The sequence below is a fragment of the Melanerpes formicivorus genome, unplaced genomic scaffold (assembly GCF_026170545.1).
Source record: "Melanerpes formicivorus ecotype bairdi unplaced genomic scaffold, bMelFor1.0.p_v2 SCAF_13, whole genome shotgun sequence".
NCBI classification, from domain to species: Eukaryota; Metazoa; Chordata; class Aves; order Piciformes; family Picidae; genus Melanerpes; species Melanerpes formicivorus.
This window is the reverse complement of record NW_027142365.1, coordinates 17573830-17593920: the sequence shown is the minus strand read 5'-3', so window position 1 is coordinate 17593920 and position 20091 is coordinate 17573830. Positions and strand designations below refer to the sequence as shown.

General features: G+C 49.2%; 1 protein-coding gene across 2 annotated transcripts in view; it reads right to left on the bottom strand.

Moving 5' to 3' along the window:
- LOC137444980 (LIM zinc-binding domain-containing Nebulette) overlaps positions 1-19422 on the bottom strand; it is a 354339-nt gene extending 334917 nt beyond the window's left edge. For both annotated transcript variants that reach the window (XM_068146344.1, XM_068146345.1), the window contains exons 1-2: positions 19076-19422; positions 18004-18098 (exon numbers count right to left, since the gene is read on the bottom strand). In XM_068146344.1, the coding sequence (XP_068002445.1) occupies positions 18004-18098; positions 19076-19144 (164 nt within the window). In that variant the 5' untranslated portion in view covers positions 19145-19422. The remainder of the gene's footprint in view (positions 1-18003; positions 18099-19075) is intronic.
- Positions 19423-20091: the final 669 nt, after the last annotated feature.

Below are 20091 nucleotides of genomic sequence, written 5' to 3'. Positions count from 1 at the left end.
CTTCGCTGTGAGGTTGGTGAGGCACTGGCAGAGGCTGTTCAGAGACATTTTGGATACCCCATCCCTGGAAGTACTCAAGGCCAGGTTGGATTGGGTTTTGAGTGACATGGTCTAGTGGAAGGTGTCCTTGCCCACAGCAGGAAGATTAGAACTAGATGATCTTTCAGGTTCCTCACCAGTCCTCAATACAAGTGTAAATATCACTTCCCTAGTCTTGTTTGTCACACTATTCCTGATCATCTTCTGGTCAACCATCTACTGAGCCCTTCCACTGCTAGAAATCCTCATATCTGCCTCTTTTCTTTTTGTATGACCTGGCAAATCCACTCAGAAATGTCTTTTCTCTTGCACTCACAGACACACACAACTACTGCTACGTGGACACCCTTCTGTGTTGAGTGGTTGCCACTCTCCATCACCCAGCAGAACCATTCCATGTAGGTGTTATTTAGGCAGTTTAGTTCATCTTACCACTTTTCCCCCCTCCACAAACTGAGCCATTTGCATTTTAATTGTGTCTGAAATCAGCATCGTTTCACATGTTTCCCTAAGTATTTCTGCTCAGGGTTTTCTAATGTCAGAAGGAATTGCATTGCAGGTATTGAATTCCTCCAGAGTAAAACTGGAACACAACAAAAGGGAACTAGCCCTTAACCATTTACTTTGCTGAGTTTTGAAATACTTCAATGAATCAATCAATCAATAACTAAAGAAATAAATCACTTGAGCTATAACTACATTAAAATGCAGAACAAGTTTCTGCATTTCCAATTTGGGAAACTGGCATTAGCCCAACACACCTGTGTGGAAAAAAAAATGCTGCCATTTAGAGAGGCAGAGCATGATGGACTGCCTCCAAACATTTGCTCTCCTAAGAGAAAGGAAAAAAAACACTACAGTGACTTTCTAAAAGTGTGATGCAAGGAGGAAGCTTGTACAGTTCCCATGTACTTTGCATCTTAAGAATAGAATAGAATAGAATAGAATAGAATAGAATAGAATAGAATAGAATAGAATAGAATAGAATAGAATAGACCAAGTTGGAAGAGAGGTCTCTTCAAGATCATTGTGTCCAACCTATCAACCAATCCAACCCACCTGAACAACTAACCCATGGCACCAAGCACCCCATCAAGTCTCCTCCTGAACACCTCCAGGGATGGTGACTCCACCACCTCCCCAGGCAGCACATTCCAATGGGCAATCACTCTCTCTGTATAGAACTCCTTCCTAACACCCAGCCTAAACCTCCCCTGGTGCAGCCTGAGACTGTGTCCTCTTGTTCTGGTGCTGGCTGCCTGGGAGAAGAGACCAACCTCTGCCTGTCTACAACCTCCCTTCAGGTAGTTGTAGACAGCAAGGTCTCCCCTGAGCATCCTCTTCTCCCAGCTACGCAACCCCAGCTCCCTCAGCCTCTCCTCACAGGGCTGTGTTCCAAACTCCTCACCAACTTTGTTGCCCTTCTCTGGACACCTTCCAGCAACTCAACCTCCTTCCTAAACTGAGGGGCCCAGAACTAGACACAGTACTCGAGGTGTGGCCTAACCAGTGCAGTGTACAGGGGCACAATGACCTCCCTGCTCCTGCTGCCCACACTGTTCCTGATGCAGGCCAGGATACCATTGGCCCTCTTGGCTGCCTGGGCACACTGCAGGCTCATGTTCAGCCTACCATGAACCAGTACCCCCAGGTCCCTTTCTGCCTGGCTGCTCTCAGCCACTCTGACCCCAGCCTGTAGCACTGCATGGGGTTGTTGTGGCCAATGTGCAGAACCTGGCACTTGGATGTGTTCAATCTCCTGCCCTTGGACTCTGCCCATCTGTCCAGCCTGTCGAGGTCCCTCTGCAGAGCCTCTCTACCCTCCAGCAGATCAACTCTTGCCCCCAGCTTGGTGTCGTCAGCAAATTTACTGATGATGGACTCAATGCCCTCATCCAGATCATCAATAAAGATGTTAAAGAGGATGGGGCCCAGCACTGATCCCTGGGGCACACCACTAGTGATTGGTCACAAGCTGGATGTGGCACCAGGTCCACCTTTACAGAAATCCTCTATGCAGCCCCCAGAAAAGCCTTTGTAATATATGCTCACATGAAGGAAGCCCATAAGAAAGCTGGGGAGAGACCCTTTATAAGGGGTAATTTTAACAGGATGAGAGGGAATGAAATGAAGCTTGAGGAGGGGAGATTAAGACTGGAGATTAGGAGGAAATTCTTTCCAGTGAGGGTGGTGAGACACTGGAACAGGTTGCCCAGGGAGACTGTGGATGCCTCCTCCCTGGAGGTGTTCAAGGCCTTGAGCAACCTGCTCTAACGGAAAGGGTCCCTGCCCATGGCAGGGGGTTGGAACTGGATGATCTTTAAGGTCCCTTCCAACCCAAACCATTCTATTATTTAGAGGAGGACAGCAGAAGATACAAGTGGAGGAGGAAATTCTAGACACAAAACTCTGCACTGCTTATCTTCCAGACTTTTCTTCCTGGCACAAAGAGAAGCTACACTGGTAACACACATAGAAAGCAAAGGCAAATAGCTTGGCCAAGTCTGATGCAACATCAACACCATAAGATAAAAGGATACACAAGCTTAAGCAGTGGCCTGATCTGCAAAACAAGAAGGAGATTTAACTTTGATATTTGGGGTTTTCAAACTATTGGTGTGTGATGTGACATAACTAGGGGCAGCATGAATCCACCTCTTCTTCAGCAAACTTTTCCTTTGCCACTCATGCCTGCTGTCACCTTTCCAAGGAACCTCAACATCACACAGCTAAAGCTAAGCTTCTACAACCTCTAAATTCAGCAAGGTCTCTGTAAGCACACACAGAATCACAGACTCTTAGGGGTTGGAAGTGACCTCAAAAGATCATTGAGTCAAACCCCCTGCTAGAGCAGGATCATCTAGGGCAAGTCACACAGGAACACATCCAGGCAGGTTCAGAATGCCTCCAGAGGAGACTCCACAGCCTCTCTGGGCAGCCAGTTCCAGGGCTCTATCACCCTCATAGTGACAAAGTTTTCCCTTCTGTTCCCGTGGCACCTTCTCTGCTCCAGCTTACCCCCAGTGCCCCTTGTCCTGTCCTTGGACATCATCAGCAGAGCCTGACTCCATCCTCCCAACACTGCCCTGCACATCTCTATCAATAGGAATGAGGGCAGCCCTCAGGCTCCTCTGCTCCAAGCTCCAAGCCCCAGCTCCCTCAGCCTGGCCTCACAGGGAGATGTCCCACTCCCTTCAGCATCGTTGTAGTTCTGCACTGGACTCTTTCAAGCAACCCATAATATTCAACATTATGGCAACAACATGAAGTAGCCTCTCAGCCAAGACTGGGTATTGTCTGGATACCTGCAGTAAACTTCCACTCACCTCAGATGGAAACAGCAAAACATACCTCTTGACACTGAGCTGACTGCCATGGTGCTGTCATTCTGGATTTGCAGACTCCGTCATGTCAGCAGAGACTGACATGAAAGAGAGTCCAAGGGAAGGCTACAAGGATGCTGAAGGGACTGCAGCACTGCCTGATGAGGAGAGGCTGAGAGGCCTGGAGCTGTTTAGTCTGGAGAGGGAAAGGCTGAGAGGGGATCTGATCAATGTCTATCAATATCTGAAGGGACAGCCTCTGCTCAATTGTGACCTGTGATAGGACAAGGAGCAACAGAACAAGGGGCAATGAATATAAACTACAGCACAGGAGGTTCCACCTCAACAAGAAGAGGAACTTCTTCACTGTGAGGGCCACAGAGCACTGGAACAGGCTGCCCAAAGAGGTTGTGGAATCTCCTTCTCTGGAGACTTTCAAGACCCATCTGGATGCATCCCTGTGCTACCTGTGCTGGGTTCCATGATCCTGCTCTGGCAGAGAGGTTGGACTCAGTGATCTTTGGAGGTCCCTTCCAACCTCTAACATCCTGTGAGCCTGTGGAAGGCTGGAATATGCACTTCTTTTTCTTCAAACTTTATAAAGAATAGAGAGTACCTCTGGACAGCAGGTTCATTTGTGACTGTTAGCAGAGCTACACAGAACTTGAAATCCAGCCAGGTGAAAACACTTTTCAGTTCTTCAGCAAAAAATCTATGGCTTAGAACATTTAAACCCCCAAATAGTTAAATCCCAAAGTTATTCACAAAACACACCATCAAGATTTCACAGGCTTGCTGCAACTGGCCATTACCCCTTCCAAGGCTCAAGGGATCCAATGCAAGTAAGGGAACAATTTGGAATCAGAAAATTTCATTTATTGCTCCTGTTCCCTAAATCATTTAGCAAATACAACAAAACAAACTTCATCAATCCTTGGGAATGGCTGCAGAAAGCAGTAGGTGTTAAAAAATACAAAGATTATACTGAGCATCAACAGTGGCTGCGATGCTATAAAGCACAGAAAATCCAATTCACTGAAATCCTGTCTCAGTAACTACAGGCCCCTAAGAATCACCAAATCACCCAGGCTGGAAGGGACCTCCAAAGGTCATCCAGTCCAAACCCCCTGCGGTGAGCAGGGACATCCTCAACTAGATCAGGTTGCCTGGAGCCCCACTGAGCCTCACCTTGAATATCTCCAGGGAGATATTCTGTGCTCAATCTGCTCTCTGAGGACAGTGCTGAGGAGATGCAAATGCTCTTGAGTGGAAAAATTCTCTGCAGTCTACACCAAACAGAGGACTTAGGGGTGCTGGTGGACGAAAAGTTGAAATGAGGAGGCAGTGTGAGCTTGCAGCCCAGAAGGCAAATTGCATCCTAGGCTGCATCTACAGATGCATGGCCAGCAGATCCAGAGAGGTGATTCTGCCACTTTGCTCCAGTGAGATCTCATCTGGAGTACTGGGTACAGGTCTGGAGTCCTCAACACAGGAAGGACATGGACCTAATGGAGAGGGTCCAGAGGATGGCCAGGAAAATGATCAGGGGGACCTCTGCTATGAGGACAGGCAGGGGGAGCTGGGGATGTTCAGCCTGGAGAAGAGAAGGCTCTGGGGAGACCTAATAGCAACCTCCCAGACCTGTACTGGTACCCAGTACCAGTACTGAAGGGGGCTACAAGATGGCTGGAGATGGAATATTTACCAAGGCCTGCAATGATAAGATGAGGGGCAATGGTTTGAAATCAGAGAAAAGTATATTTGGACTGGATGTTAGGAACAAGTTCTGCACCATGAGGCTGCTGGCACACTGCAACAGTTTGCTCAGGGAGGTGGCTGAGGCCCCATCCTTGGAGACATTCAAGGTCAGGCTCTATGGCGCTCTGAGCGCGCTGATCTAACAGGGGATGTCCCTGCTCACTGCAGAGGGAGTTGGACTGGATGACCTTTGGAGGTCCCTCCCAACCCAAACCATTCTATGATTCTAAATTAAAAACATGTATTTACTTGAGCCAAGATCCAAACTGGCAACAGATCAGGATTCAACACAGGAAGGATTTCTTGTAATCGCTTCTTGCACACAGCTTTGGATGCTGTGCTCATTGTAGTCTTGCATGAAAATAAAATGCATGACATTCACTCCAATATTTTTTCCTCTTTAGTTTTTCTTTATTCTATTCTATTCTCTTTTTTTTTTTTTTTCTCTTTATTCTCAGCAACATCTTAAATAACACCAAATTGTAATTGTTCCTTAGGAGCAATTACATCAATGGGCAGAATACTAAACACATGAAATCCAAACACCAACCCTAACAAGTATTGGATGTGACAGCCTGGGCTAAGTGCAGCCTGAGAATTCACCTGCTCTGAGAGGAAAAAAAATGAGGTAACAACTCAGCCAAGAGGGCCAATGGCATCCTGGCCTGCATCCGGAACAGTGTGGCCAGCAGGAGCAGGGAGGTCATTCTGCCCCTGTACTCTGCACTGGTTAGGCCACACCTTGAGTCCTGTGTCCAGTTCTGGGCCCCTCAGTTTAGGAAGGAGGTTGACTTGCTGGAACGAGTCCAGAGAAGGGCAACAAAGCTGGGGAGGGGTTTGGAACACAGCCCTGTGAGAAGAGGCTGAGGGAGCTGAGGTTGCTTAGCCTGGAGAAGAGGGGACTCAGGGGAGACCTTCTTGCTCTCTACAACTACCTTAAGGGAGGTTGTAGACAGGCAGAGGCTGGTCTCTTCTCCCAGGCAGCCAGCACCAGAACAAGAGGACACAGTCTCAGGCTGTGCCAGGGGAGGTTTATGCTGGATGTTGGGAAGAAGCTCTACACAGAGAGAGTGATTGCCCATCGGAATGGGCTGCCCAGGGAGGTGTTGGAGTCACCATCACTGGAGGTGTTCAGAAGGAGACTTGATAGGGTGCTTGGTGCCATGGGTTAGTTGTTTAGGTGGGTTGGATTGGGTGATAGGTTGGACACAATGAAGGTCTCTTCCAACCTGGTTTATTCTATTCTATTCTAACTCATCTCCTCCATTTCCTTTGCACCATCAGAAAAGCAGGTTGGCTGCCACCACCAGGGACCTGTTGGAGCACGAAGAGTCCTCTCTCTGCAGGCCCACCAGCATGTGCATGTAAAATGTCATGTGCAGATCTTGATCCAAATGAAATAAGGGCTCAGCAAACTAACCACGTTGAAATGGAGCCTGAGGAACATTTCTGCATCCCATTACTTGACACTCACAGCAAGCAAAACACAGCCCAACTCTCCCCAAGATCTGAGTGTCAGTGGTGATTATTTAGTAATTCCTTTGCAACTTTCCACCATCTGCCTCATGCACAGCAACTCTGGCAAAGTGTCCTCATGTGCCTTCTTCAAAGAGATGAAGATATGCACCAAATACCTTTCAGAGACTCAAATACATTTTGCCTCAGAAGCTCTTTCAGTTGTTCAAGCAAATAGGCTTGGCTGGAGCACCTCCCCTGTGGGGACAGGCTGCAAGAGTTGGGGCTGCTCAGTCTGGAAAAGAGAAGGCTCCAGAGAGAGCTTAGAGCAGCCTTCCTGTACCTGAAGGGGGTTGCAGGAGAGACAGGAAGGGACTTTTTGTAAGGGCTTGTAGTGAGAGAACAAGAAGGAATGGATTGAAGCTTGAGGAGGGAAGATTTAGACTGCAGATTAGGAAGAAATTCCTTAAAGTGAAGGTGGTGAGACACTGGAACAGGTTGCCCAGGGAGGCTGTGGATGCCCCCTCCCTGGAGGTGCTCAGGGCCAGGTTGGATGGGGCCTTGAGCAACCTGGGCTGGTGGGAGGTGTCCCTGCCCATGGCAGAAGGTTTAGAACTGGATGATCTTTAAGGTCCCTTCCAACCCAACCCATTCTATGATTTTTGTTCTACTTTCCTTTTCAGACTGGATACCACCAGTACTCATGTGGACTTAATACTCATCCAAGAAAGATCCCACAGCACCAAGCAACAGGAAAGGGCTTTGCCTTTACTTGTAGCTTGTAGCAAGGTTTGCATAAATATGCCTCATGATTACACTCCTGTCACAATTTTCTTTGTTTTCTTACACAGAACTTAACACTTGATCTAGCACTCCATGAAGACATAGGGAAGGGAAAGGACTTCACTCATTCCTCACTGCTGACTACAGAAGGAAAGGCTGCATCAGACCATGGATGTACACACTGCTCTCCACACCCTTTCAGGCCTTCAGCTCTCAACCTTGGTGATGAAATGAAGATCACACTTATTTAATTTGCCATGTGCTTACAGGCTCTCTGGTGGGAGGGTTGATAGGTTGGTAGGAGGGGGCTGGAAGTATGTTAGAGAACAAAATTAGAATATGAAATGAACTTGACAAATTGAAGACACAGCCCTGGGGGAAAATGGGAGATTTAGTTCAATGGGAACCAAGTGGAAGATTCTGTGCTGAGCCAAGAACAATTAACTGCTCAGATAATGGATGATAACAACTGCTGATGTTGCAGCTCGGCATAGAAAAAGAAAACTGCAGCCCACAACAATCTGAATATGACTTAACAATAGTTTGGGGGTTGCAATTAAACAGAAAAAAGAGAAGGAGAGGGGAAGGGAGAGAGAGGGGAAGGGAGAGAGAGGGGAAGGGAGAGAGAGGGGAAGGGAGAGAGAGGGGAAGGGAGAGAGAGGGGAAGGGAGAGAGAGGGGAAGGGAGAGAGAGGGGGAAGGGAGAGGGGAAGGGAGAGGGGAAGGGAGAGGGGGAAGGGAGAGGGGAAGGGAGAGAGAAGAAAGAAAGAAAGAGAAAGAGAAAGAGAAAGAGAAAGAGAAAGAGAAAGAGAAAGAGAAAGAGAAAGAGAAAGAGAAAGAGAAAGAGAAAGAGAAAGAGAAAGAGAAAGAGAAAGAGAAAGAGAAAGAGAAAGAGAAAGAGAAAGAGAAAGAGAAAGAGAAAGAGAAAGAGAAAGAGAAAGAGAAAGAGAAAGAGAAAGAGAAAGAGAGAGTGGAAGAGAGGAAGAGAGAGAAAGAGAAAGAGAAACAGAAAGAGACGAAGAGAGAGAAAGAGAAAGAGAAAGAGAGGAAGAGAGAGAGAATGAAAGAAAGAAAGAAATGCAAAGTTTGACTTAGGGTAAGATACCTAAGAGCTGTATAGGCACACTTGGTGTTTTTCCAGCTCTGGTAGTGCTCCACTGGGCACTGCAATTCAAAGATTATATGCAGATAGATAGACAGACAGACCCTTTGGAGATAGCTGAAGGTAGAGAAACATGAGTTAGCAGCAAATATCACTGCTGAGGGAAGAGTGAAAGCTGTTTTGTTTCAAGCAAAGATTGCTGAGGGGAGACATGATAACTGTTTTCAAACAACGGAGTCCACACTTCTGGGATGTTGACCAAGAAATTATGAACTTAAATGGCATAGGTGTATTTGGGTCTGTTTTGAGACCCTTACCAGCTGCTTTTCTAGTAGCTGTGTTGCATTACTCATTTGATAGCACATCCTAAAAAGACAATCTTCAACAGACAAATAATAAAGAGATACAAGTACAAATCCTTGCCTTCTAAGAAGGTTTCCATGGGATTTTCTGAGCTGTTTCTTTTTGTAAGGATGAGCATTTGGGGCTGACCTACCTAACAGCTTACTTCTGACCAAATCCAATGCACACAAACAGCTGAAAAAACCCAAAAGAAGTACAATTAATTCATTTTACTGGCTGGAAAATTAACCGTGCCACAAAATCAGGGTTATCCTTTTACACTAAGAAAGTTGTTCAGTAACAGCTGAAAGGGAGAATTAGACAACAAAAATCTGCTCACTCTCTTTGTTGCAACTCTTACAAGGGGCTCCCTGATATTTCAGCAAGATGATGATTGCTGACACCCCCCTACTCTTTTTATTGCTTCCTGCCACTTCCCCACTCTATTTCTTCCTGTCATATTTAAACAGAGAAATAATCACCTGCTAAAATCAATACTGAAAACCCAAGATAATGCTAGCTATTTTTAGCAGGAACAATACCATCACACTCCTAGTCACCTTCTAGAAGTCTTCTAACTAGTAGACAGAAAATCCCCTCGTGGCTCACAGCTGAAACCAAACTTAGTGTGGCCAGCAGGAGCAGGGAAGTCATTCTGCCCCTTGGACTCAGCACTGGTTAGGCCACACCTTGAGTAATGTGTCCAGTTCTGGGGGCCCTCAATTTAAGAAGGACATTGAGACACTTGAAGGTGTCCAGAGAAGGCCAACAAAGCTGGGGAGGGGTCTGGAGCACAGCCCTGTGATACTGTGAGAGGCTGAGGGAGCTGGGGGTGCTTAGCCTAGAGAAGAGGAGGCTCAGGGGAGACCTCATTGCTCTCTACAACTACCTGAAGGGAGGTTGTAGCCAGGTGGGGGTTGGTCTCTTCTCCCAGGCAACCAGCACAAGAGGACATAGTTTCAAGCTGCACCAGGGGCGGTTTAGGCTGGATATTCTTCCCAGAAAGAGTAATTGGCCATTGGAATGTGCTGCTCAGGGAGGTGGTGGAGTCACCATCCCTGGAGGTGTTCAAGAGGGGACTGGATGTGACACTTAGTCCCTTCCCAGCCTTCTTGTAGCCACCTGCAGATACTGGAAGGCCACAAGAAGATCTCCTCGGAGCCTTCTCCTCTCCAGACTGAACAACCCCAACTCTCTCAGTCTGTCCTCAGAGCAGAGCAGCTCCAACCCTCTCCTCATCCTCCTGGCCCTTCTCTGGACACCTTCCAGCACCTCCAGATCCTTCCTGTAATAGAGTCTCTAGAACTGGTCACAGTGCCCCAAGTGTGGTCTCACCAGAGCAGAGCAGAGGGGGAGAATCACTTCCCTTGACCTGCTGGCTATGCTTCTCTTGCTGCAGCCCAGGATGCGATTGGCCTTCTGCCCACTGCTGGCTCCTGTTGAGCTCCTCCTCCACCAGCACCCCCATGATGCTTTAGATACTAAATATTTCAGAAGAATTCGTGCCAATAATGAGGTGGTTTGCCTTTGACTGGAGGGTATAGCAGGTCTGCAGAAGCTTAGGCTATTAGGTTTTGCAGAAATTACAAACTGCATCTCTGCTGGCTTTGTTCACACAGGCTGGAAGCCTGATTGCCTCAGCAAGTGCAGCTAATGCAGAGGGAACATTCCAAAAATATGTGTTTCAGCTCCTGCACTTTGCATAAAAAGTAGTCTTGTGTTTTGGTCTAGTGAATCTGTCAAAAAAAAAAACACCCAAGAAAAGTATTTATATGGATATTGGTAAGAATAAGTTACCATATAATCACCCTGCATGATTCCATCACTTAACAAGCCTGAGAACTAGCACACAGATGGTTAGTTGCCAAAATGTCATTCCCGTCCTTGCATCGTCTTGGGCATCGTCTTTGCAGCTGGGAAGAATCAGCTCTGAGTTTGCAAACACAATAATCATGACAACAGTGACTTTTCTTCTTAGCATTTCCACATGAACAAGTATGTAATCATCTCTGTCTGCAGGTATTCGAGTGGAGTAGGGGTTCTGGGCTCCTCAGTTTAGGAGGGATGTTGACCTGCTGGAGTGTGTCCAGAGAAGGGCAACGAAGTAGGTGAGGGGTTTGGAACACAAGCCCTATGAGGAGAGGCTGAGGGAGCTGGGGTTGCTTAGCCTGGAGAAGAGGAGACTCAGGGGAGACCTTCTTGCTCTCTACAACTACCTGAAAGGAGGCTGTAGACAGGCAGAGGTTGGTCTCTTCTCCCAGGCAAGCAGGACCAGGACAAGAGCACACACTCTCAGGCTGTGCCAGGGGAGGTTTAGGCTGGAGGTTAGGAGGAAGTTTTACACAGAGAGAGTGATTGCCCATTGGAATGTGCTGCCTGGGGAGGTGGTGGAGTCACCATCACTGGAGGTGTTCAGGAGGAGACTTGACAGGGTGCTTGGTTGCATGGTTTAGTTGGGTGGTGTTGGATGATAGGTTGGACAGGATGATCTTGAAGGTCTCTTCCAACGTGGTCTGGTCTGGTCTGGTCTGGTCTGGTCTGGTCTATTCTATTCTATTCTATTCTATTCTATTCTATTCTATTCTATTCTATTCTATTCTATTCTATGTTAAAGCCACCTCAATGGAACAAACTATCTGATTACCTAAACTATGTCAGTTGTCTTTTTATTATGCCTGTGCACATTCAGAGAGGTAAAGGATGGTCCATTCACCCGCTTCAGGCTGCATGTCAGCTATTAGTCCCAACAACAACAGGCCCTCCAGTATCTGAAGGGGGCCTGCATAAAAGCTGGGGAGGGACTTTTTGCAAGGGTGTGATAGGACAAGGGGGAATGGATTCAAGTTAGAAGAGGGCAGATTCAGACTGGAGATTAGGAAGAAATTCTTTCCAGTGAGGGTGGTGAGACACTGGAACAGGTTGCCCAGGGAGGTTGTGGATGTCCCCTCCCTGGAGATGTTCAAGGCCAGGTTGGATGGGGCCTTGAGCAACCTGGGCTAGTGGAAGGTGTCTCTGCCCATGGCAGGGCAGGTGGAGCTAGCTGATATTTAAGGTGCCTTCCAACCCAAACCACTCTATAATGATTCTATGATAATTTGGGAAGTCAGGCACCTCTCTGGCAATTTGACATGTCTAAAGTCAGTGATAAAAGGCAAGACAAAAGTTGTTACGGCAAACATAGCAGTCTCCATGTGCTGAGCATCCACAAGCTTCAAACTGTTGTATATGAAGCCTTTCAGATGAAACGTGGATGCAAGTAAAATGAGACTCCCAGTTCCATAAGTCATGAGAGTCCTGTGCTTCTCAGAGGTCCCAGCTGAGATAAAAGCGATGTATTTTTAGAGCTACATAACAAGCAGAGATAAACTACTTTGACTCAGATAGCTGGTAAATTATGTAAATAATGAAACCACCATTCCCTGAAAGGAGGTTGGAGCCAGGTGGGGGTTCATTTCTTCTCCCTAGGAACAAGTGACAGAACAAGAGGAAATGGCCTCAAGCTGCATCAGGGGTAGTTTATGTTGGAGATTAGAAGCAACTTCTGCCCTGAAAGGGTTCTCAACCATTGGAAAAGGTTCCCCAGGGAACAGGCTCCCATCCCTGAAAGTGTTTTCCCATCCCTGAAAGAGGCAGAGATGTGGTGCTGCGGGACATGGGTTAGTACCAGCCTTGAGAACAGTTAGACTCAATGATCTTAAAGGTCTTTTCCATCCAAAATGATTCTATGAGTCTAAAAAGAGAGAGAGAGGAAGAAGTTGTCTAAACTTCATTAAGAGAACTGACAGGCTTACTGGTTACAGAATACAGAATGAACCAGGTTGGAAAAGACCTTTGAGATCATTGAGTTCAACCTATCACCCAGCACCATCTAATCAACTGAACCATGGCACTAGTTTAACGAAGACATGGCACAAGTTTAAAGCAGACAAGGGGTTGAGGGAACTTCATGACAACTGTGATATAAAGATCCTGCTTTTCAAAGCCATATTGCACACAAATAAAGTTCTCCCTCTAACCCAGATGCAAAAATCATTCATCCATCTACAACTTAGGAAAGCAGCCTCAGAAGAGCAACATTAGGCAGCTCAGCTTCTGGGCCTGTAGCAGTTCTGCTCTCTGTAGCCCAGTCATTACTTTTGCTCTCAGTGTACCCATATGACAAGGATCATACACAAACATTCAGCCTGAAACCTGACAAGTTGCCCAACAGAAAACTTGCCCTTAAAAACAAACAAAAACCCAGAATCCTGAATTTACAAATACTTCTGCTCTTTTCTAGTGGCCACTGAAATAAAGCATTGCACAACTCATCCCTTCTAGGTTCACCAGGTGCTGTCAACTCATCTGCCTTTCCTCCACCAAAAAGCAGTTTGAACATGCACAAATCAGTATCTTTTTCTTATACCAACTAAGTGTTGCCATTGAGTGCACCCTCAGCAGGTTTGCTGATGACACCAAGCTGTGTGGTGCAGCAGACACACTGGAGGGAAGGGAGGCCATCCAGAGGGACCTGGACAGGCTGGAGAGGTGAGCACAAGCCAACCTCATGAGGTTCAACAAGACCAAGTGCAGGGTCCTGCATCTGGGCTGAGGCAATCCCAGGCACAAATCCAGGCTGGGCAGGGACTGGCTGGAAAGCAGCCCTGAGGAGAGAGACTTGGGGGTGCTGGGGGAGGAGAAGCTCAACAGGAGCTCTCAGTGTGCACTTGCAGCCCACAAAGCCAATCAGATCCTGGGCTGCAGCAGGAGAAGTGTGGCCAGCAGGGCGAGGGAGGTGATTCTCCCCCTCTGCTCAGCTCTGGTGAGACCCCACCTGGAGTACTGCCTCCAGTTCTGGAGCCCCTATTCCAAGAGGGATCTGGAGGTGCTGGAAGGTGTCCAGAGAAGGGCCACAAGGATGAGCAGAGGGCTGGAGCACCTCTCCTATGAGGACAGACTGAAGGAGTTGGGGCTGTTCACTCTGGAGAAGAGAAGGCTCCCAGGTGACCTCTTTGTGGCCTTCCAGGATCTGAAGGGGGCCTCCAGGAAGGCTGGGGAGGGACTGCTCAGGATCTCAGGTAGTGATAGGACTAGGGGGAATGGAATGAAGTTGGAGGTGGGGAGATTCAGGCTGGATGTGAGGAGGAAGTTCTTCCCCATGAGAGTGGTGAAGCCCTGGAATGGGTTGTCCAGGGAGGTGGTTGGGGCCCTGTCCCTGGAGGTGTTTAAGCCCAGGCTGGATGAGGCTCTGGCCAGGCTGATCTAGTGTGGGGTGTCCCTGCCCATGGCAGGGGGGTTGGAACTAGATGATCCTTGTGGTCCCTTCCAACCCTGACTGATACTATGGTACTATGATAAAACTGGATGATGTTTTTACAGTTAAAGTAGCTTCTGATCCTTGCCAGTAACGCAGCAAAAAATACTCATTTCAGCACTGGAAAATTAAAAAATAACCAGAAGAGTGGAGTATCCTGAATTCAAAACTCAAAATACACTCAAATGCATGATCTAACCTGTAAACAGACAGATAAATTACTGAAGATCCATGCTTTTCTACTTGTCCTTACAAAAAGCTAACTTCCAGACCTTCCAGACCTATTAAACAACCTCATGGTCTCGCTCTCCCACTCAAATGATATCTCCACTTCTATCTATAGATCACACTTTCGATGATGTGTGGCCTCAACAAACTGCCTCACAGTCATTGCTCTTTGTCACAGTATCACAGTATCACTAAGGTTGGAAGAGACCTCAAAGATCATCAAGTCCATCCTGTCACCACAGACCTCATGACTAGACCATGGCACCAAGTGCCACATCCAATCCCCTCTTGAACACCTCCAGGGATGGTGACACCACCACCTCCCTGGGCAGCACATTCCAATGGCGAACAACTTTCACAGTGAAGAACTTTCTCCTCACCTCCAGCCTAAACTTCCCCTGGCACAGCTTGAGACTGTGTCCTCTTGTTCTGGTGCTGGGTGCCTGGGAGAAGAGACCAGCTCCCTCTTGGCTACAACCATCCTTCAGGTAGTTGTAGACAGCAATAAGGTCTCCCTTGAGCCTCCTCTTCTCCAGGCTAAACAATCCCAGCTCCCTCAGCCTCTCCTCTCAGGGCTGTGCTCAAGGCCTCTCCCCAGCCTCGTTGCCCTTCTCTGGACACGTTCAAGTCTCTCAATGCCCTTCCTAAACTGAGGGGCCTAGAACTGGACACAGGACTCAAGGTGTGGCCTAACCAGTGCTGAGTACAGGGGCACAATGACTTCCCTGCTCATGCTGGCCACACTATTCCTAATGCAGGCCAGGATGCCATTGGCCTTCTTGGCTACCTGGGCACACCGCAGGCTCATGTTTAGGCAGCTGTCTATCAGCACCCCCAGGTCCCTCTCTGGCAGCTCTCAGCCACTCTGACCCCAGCCTGTAGCTCTGCATGGGGCTGCTGTGGCCAAAGTGCAGCACCCAGCACTTGGATTTGTTGAATGCCATCCTGTCGGACCCTGCCCAGCTGTCCACAATCTGTCCATTGTCAAATGCTTGTAGGTATTTGTATGAGTAAATTTACATTCCCCTCAGTGCAGATTCCCTGATCAAGCAATATTTCACATAGAAATGGACTTGGCCCTCCTTAAGGAGCACTGGATAAAACACATCACAGTTGGAAACACCATCATGACATCTCCTTTGCAAATACAAAAGATGCAAGAGAACTGTGTCCAAAATATGATAATTTCATTTCAGCTGTACTTTCAAAAGCCAGGCTTGCATAAACATCTTAGCCCTCCTTTGAAGGATATTAGTTTCTTGAAGCCACAAAGCAGGCCTTGATTTTCTCTTTGTAGTTCCACAAAACACTTGAAATTATTTAGATTAAGTTTCTCTCTCAAAAAAAACCCCAAAACCAAATCCACATCCCCCAAAGTTTGCCCAAACTTAAGAACAAAATCCATATTCCTGCTATTAGACATTCAGTTTTGTCTCTTTATTAGCAGCAGCACCCCATTCTTTGATAGATTGCTTCCTGTTTCATCTGTCAGGTTTGAGGCACATCCCAAAGATGATTCTTGTTTCAAGGGTCTTCAATTACAAAGCTCACTAAAGCAACTACCAGGAGGAACGTGACACATCCAGAATCCTCATCCTCCCTCACCCATAAACACAAGGACAGACCACACAGATGAACAGCTCTCCTACAACAGAAGTTAGACACACGCAGCATAGAAACACTGAGGAAGAGCATGGAGAAGCCTTTGTAACCAGTGTTGTTAAGTGCAAGTATCTGATTACACACACCAAGAAACCACCTGAAATTTAACCAAAAAAAAAGAGTAAGTAGAAAGCACCAAGGTATTACAGAATACAGAATTAATCAGGTTGGGAAAGACCTCAGAGATCATTGAGTCCAACCGATCACCCAACACCATCTAATCAACTAATCCATGGCACCAAGTGCCTCATCCAGTTTCTTTTTAAGCATTACCAGTGATGGTGACTCCACCACCTCCCTGGGCAGCACATTCCCATGGCCAATCTCTCTTTCTGGGAAGAATTTCTTCCTAACAACCAGCCCAAACCTCCCCTGGTGCAGCTTGAGACTGTGTCCTCTTGTTCTGGTGCTGGCTGCCTGGGAGAAGAGACCAACCCCCTCCTGGCTACACCCTCCCTTCAGGTAGTTGGAGAGAGCAAGAAGGTCTCCCCTGAGCCTCCTCTTCTCCAGGCTAAGCAACCCCAGCTCCCTCAGCCTCTCCTCACAGGGCTTGTGCCCTATTATCAGAGGTTTAATCACTGCAAAGGATGTCAGCCTGCAGTTAGACTTCAAGCAGGGTTCCACAAGCAGAGCACCTCTAACCTCTACGTTAGTTTTGATTGTGTGCCAGCTCTCACAGCATGAATCTCTCTTCCTACAGAGCTTTCTCTCCAGTACCTCAGCCTGACAAGCAACCACACTTTGTGACAGGAGGTCTAATGTCACCCCCCAGCCACCACAGAGCACTTGAAGGAAAGCTAGCAATGTACGTGTGTGACTCCATCTGTTCCTAAAGCAATCAAAGTACAACTGTGCACACTGAAACAGGTGTTTCAAGTTTTGGCAGCCCAGCAGTTTTGAGAACAAAACTGGTATTTTAGACAGGCACTGGCTGGCTTCAATTTTAGCCTGGAAGAAACGAGCAGATGCTGTTGAACTGTGCTTCGAGGGCCAGCCACAAACTGTCTACCTCAACATGAAACAAATGTTTTAAGATGAGTGAAGGAGCAGGTTTCTGAAAAGGCAATTACAATGTGGCTATAGTTTCCAAGCTCCAGCTCTTTAAAACATGCAATTTTCAGCAGGGAAAGGTGAAAATAGTAACAACATATATGCATAATATAGAGCACAAGATCAAATTTGCTTCCAAATGCTTTGGAGCCATCCTTCCAACAAAGCCTGTTAGACATTTTTTCTGAAGATTAAAACAGACTGCAGTGCACTTATCAAATCTTTGGAGCACAGTACAAAGAACAACAAACACCTTCTTTCTTCTACATGTATCAAAAATGCTCTTCTGCAGCATTTGCAAGCCAAACATCAAAGCACTCTTCAGAATCCACACAACAACAAAACCTGAGAGCAGAATAAAACATGATTATACTCTACAGCCAAAGGGAATCTATTTTCCCTGTCACAGTCTCAGAGGGAAGCAAAACACAAAAGACCACGAAGCACCAGAAGCAGTGGGTCTGTAAGTATCTAGTTCAGTAATCTGAGATATGGGGAAAACATCACATTTCAAAATTAAGCTGCCAGGGTCTCTAACAGGATACTGTCTCTGGTAAACCACACAACTGAGAAGCACTTTGTTCCTCTTCTCATTGCAAAATGCTGATCAGGTCCCTAACCCTGAATTCAGAGAGCTGCAATAATGGAGAGCTGTAACCCAGGAGGGGCCAGTAATGAACCTAACAGGAGTCAGCACCAGACCCTACACTTTCTGGGAGGGAAGGACCTGCATCCTGAGACCCGACCTTAAAACACCGCCTAACCCCATCATCATCAATATTTCCATCATCCGTCACCTCAGTGCACATAACACACACACCATCTGAAAAGACACTGAACTGTTCCAGCCCGCGGTGCTACCGCTCTGGACAAAGTTTTTACAGCAGGGCAGTACCTATCTGAGGAAGCCCAGGGCCAGGCTCTCCTTTCATGTGCATTTCTGCAAGGCTTGACATTCACAATACTTACGCATTGCAATAAGGTTTCTTTTCATATCCTTTGTAGTTATTCATGTTCAGAGCCATTTTGCAAACTTCACAGTGGAAACATCCTTTGTGCCAGTACTGTAAAGAAACATAAAAGAGAGTTACTTTTTGATACTGATGTTTTGAAAGCTATTTTAGGCTACAGTAGATGTGAAGACGCAGCTACAGGACAGTATTCCGGGCCATGCATTCAGAGATCTCTGCAAACTACATCGAAAGAATTACTTTCCCACGAAACCAAACACTCCCAGAAACATAAATTCTCTGCTGAGGTGGGTGTCAAGACCTCGACACTCTGGCCTTGCCAGGGCTATTTTAAAGGTATCTGAAGCAGGAGTTTGTCATTTTGCCTCGTTACAGCAAACGACCCCGGATCGCTAAGAATGGCACACCGGGAGAAGAAAAGCAGCACCTAACGCGCCCGCTGGCTTTTCGGCTGGCTGAACAGCCACCCAATTTAGCACAGAATCCGGGATTTTCCCCCCCGGTAGCTCCGGCCGCCTCGCCTCTCCGGGGCCGCTCGTTTGGCGCATCCGTCACAGCCCCCTCGTTCGTGTTTACGGAGATAACCAACATCACCGGGGACACCCCAAGGGACCGGGCTGTCGCCACCCCGGCCACCGTCCTCGCGCAGGCGGCCATGGCGTAAGGGGCAGCCAAAACCGCCCCCGTTCCGTGAGGCACCCACAACTACCACCGGGCGAGAGCTGCTGCTGCCAACTTCAGCCCTCAGGGTGCCGGGGTGGGAAAAGGGCCGCGGGGACCCACGGCCGGCCTCAGCCGCCGTCACTCCCCGAGCTGGCACCGCAGGGACTCCCCGGGCCGCCGCGGCCGCCGCTCGCCCTGCGCCAGCGCGGTGACACGGCGGCTGTCGCCCGGCGGTGGCGATGCCGGCTCCGCGGCTGCCCCCGAGGCGCTGCGTTTGCCACCTGCCAACTCGCCCTCCACCGCCGCCGGCCCGGCCCTGCCCGCCCCGCCGGAGCTGCGGGGAGAGCGGAGCCGGGCGGGCACGCTCAGGAGGTGCCGTCCGCGCCCGCCCGCCCGCGCCCCAGCACCTTGTCCAGGCAGTTGACTTTCTCGGTGGGATAGACCACTTTGCCACAGCGGGCGCACTGGGGGTTCATTTTGCGGCTCCTCTTGCGCGGCCGCTCCGGCGGCCGAGGCTGCTGCGAAGCGGGATGAGTTGAACGGGGGCTGCGGGCGGCCGATCTACCATCCCCTGCCCTGCCGGGGCGAGCAGGTCATCATCGGCGGCGGCTCGGGAGGAAGCGGGGCTCCAGCTGACTGCGGCTCGGCAGCATGTGTGAGTGGGCGGGCGGGGAGCCGCTGCCTGTCGCCCCCGCCCGCTCGCTCGCTCGCCGCCCCGCCGCCGCCGCCTCCTCCGTGTGCCTGCGCGCTCGGCTCTCCGCGCCGCGGGCTGGGTGACTCACGCCGAGCTCCGCGCTGCAGCCGCAAGCCAAGCCAAGCCCACCCCACCGGCACGGCACGGCCCGCAGCGAGGGGAGGGAGGGAAGGAAGAGGGGAGGGAATTGAGGACGAGCCCCGCGCCGCAGCCAGCCCGAGGGGGGCGAAAGGCAGGCTGGGCTGCGCGCCGCCGCCCTGAGGCACGGAGGAACGGGAGGGAATGGGGAGGCTGCACCGAGCGGCGGCCGCCTCCCGGGTGCACCTGCCCGAGGCCCGCCGAGCAGTGCTGGCCCCTTGCCCCAGTGGGAGAGAGAAAGATAGGGACCGAGGAAGCCGCGGCGTGGCGGGGCCGCGGACGAGCTCGGCCGTGCCCGACGTTAGGCCCCAAGCCTGGCCATGGCACCTGCCGGGGAGCGGCTGTCCGGAGCCGCAGCCGCATGGGGGTTTCAATCGGTGCCTGGCAGTGGGCTATGGAATGTCTGTCCGTGCCCTCAGCTCTGTGTCTGGAGGGCGTTCAGCCTCGCTGCCGCTGCCTTTCCGGGGCTGATGCTCTGCCAGGCACACTAGCGGTCCCCGGGGCCACCGCATCGCCGCCGGAATGGTGAATCCAGCTCCTTGGGTGAGGCTCTTACTGGTTTTCCCTTCCCCATCAGTGCTGTGGGAAGGC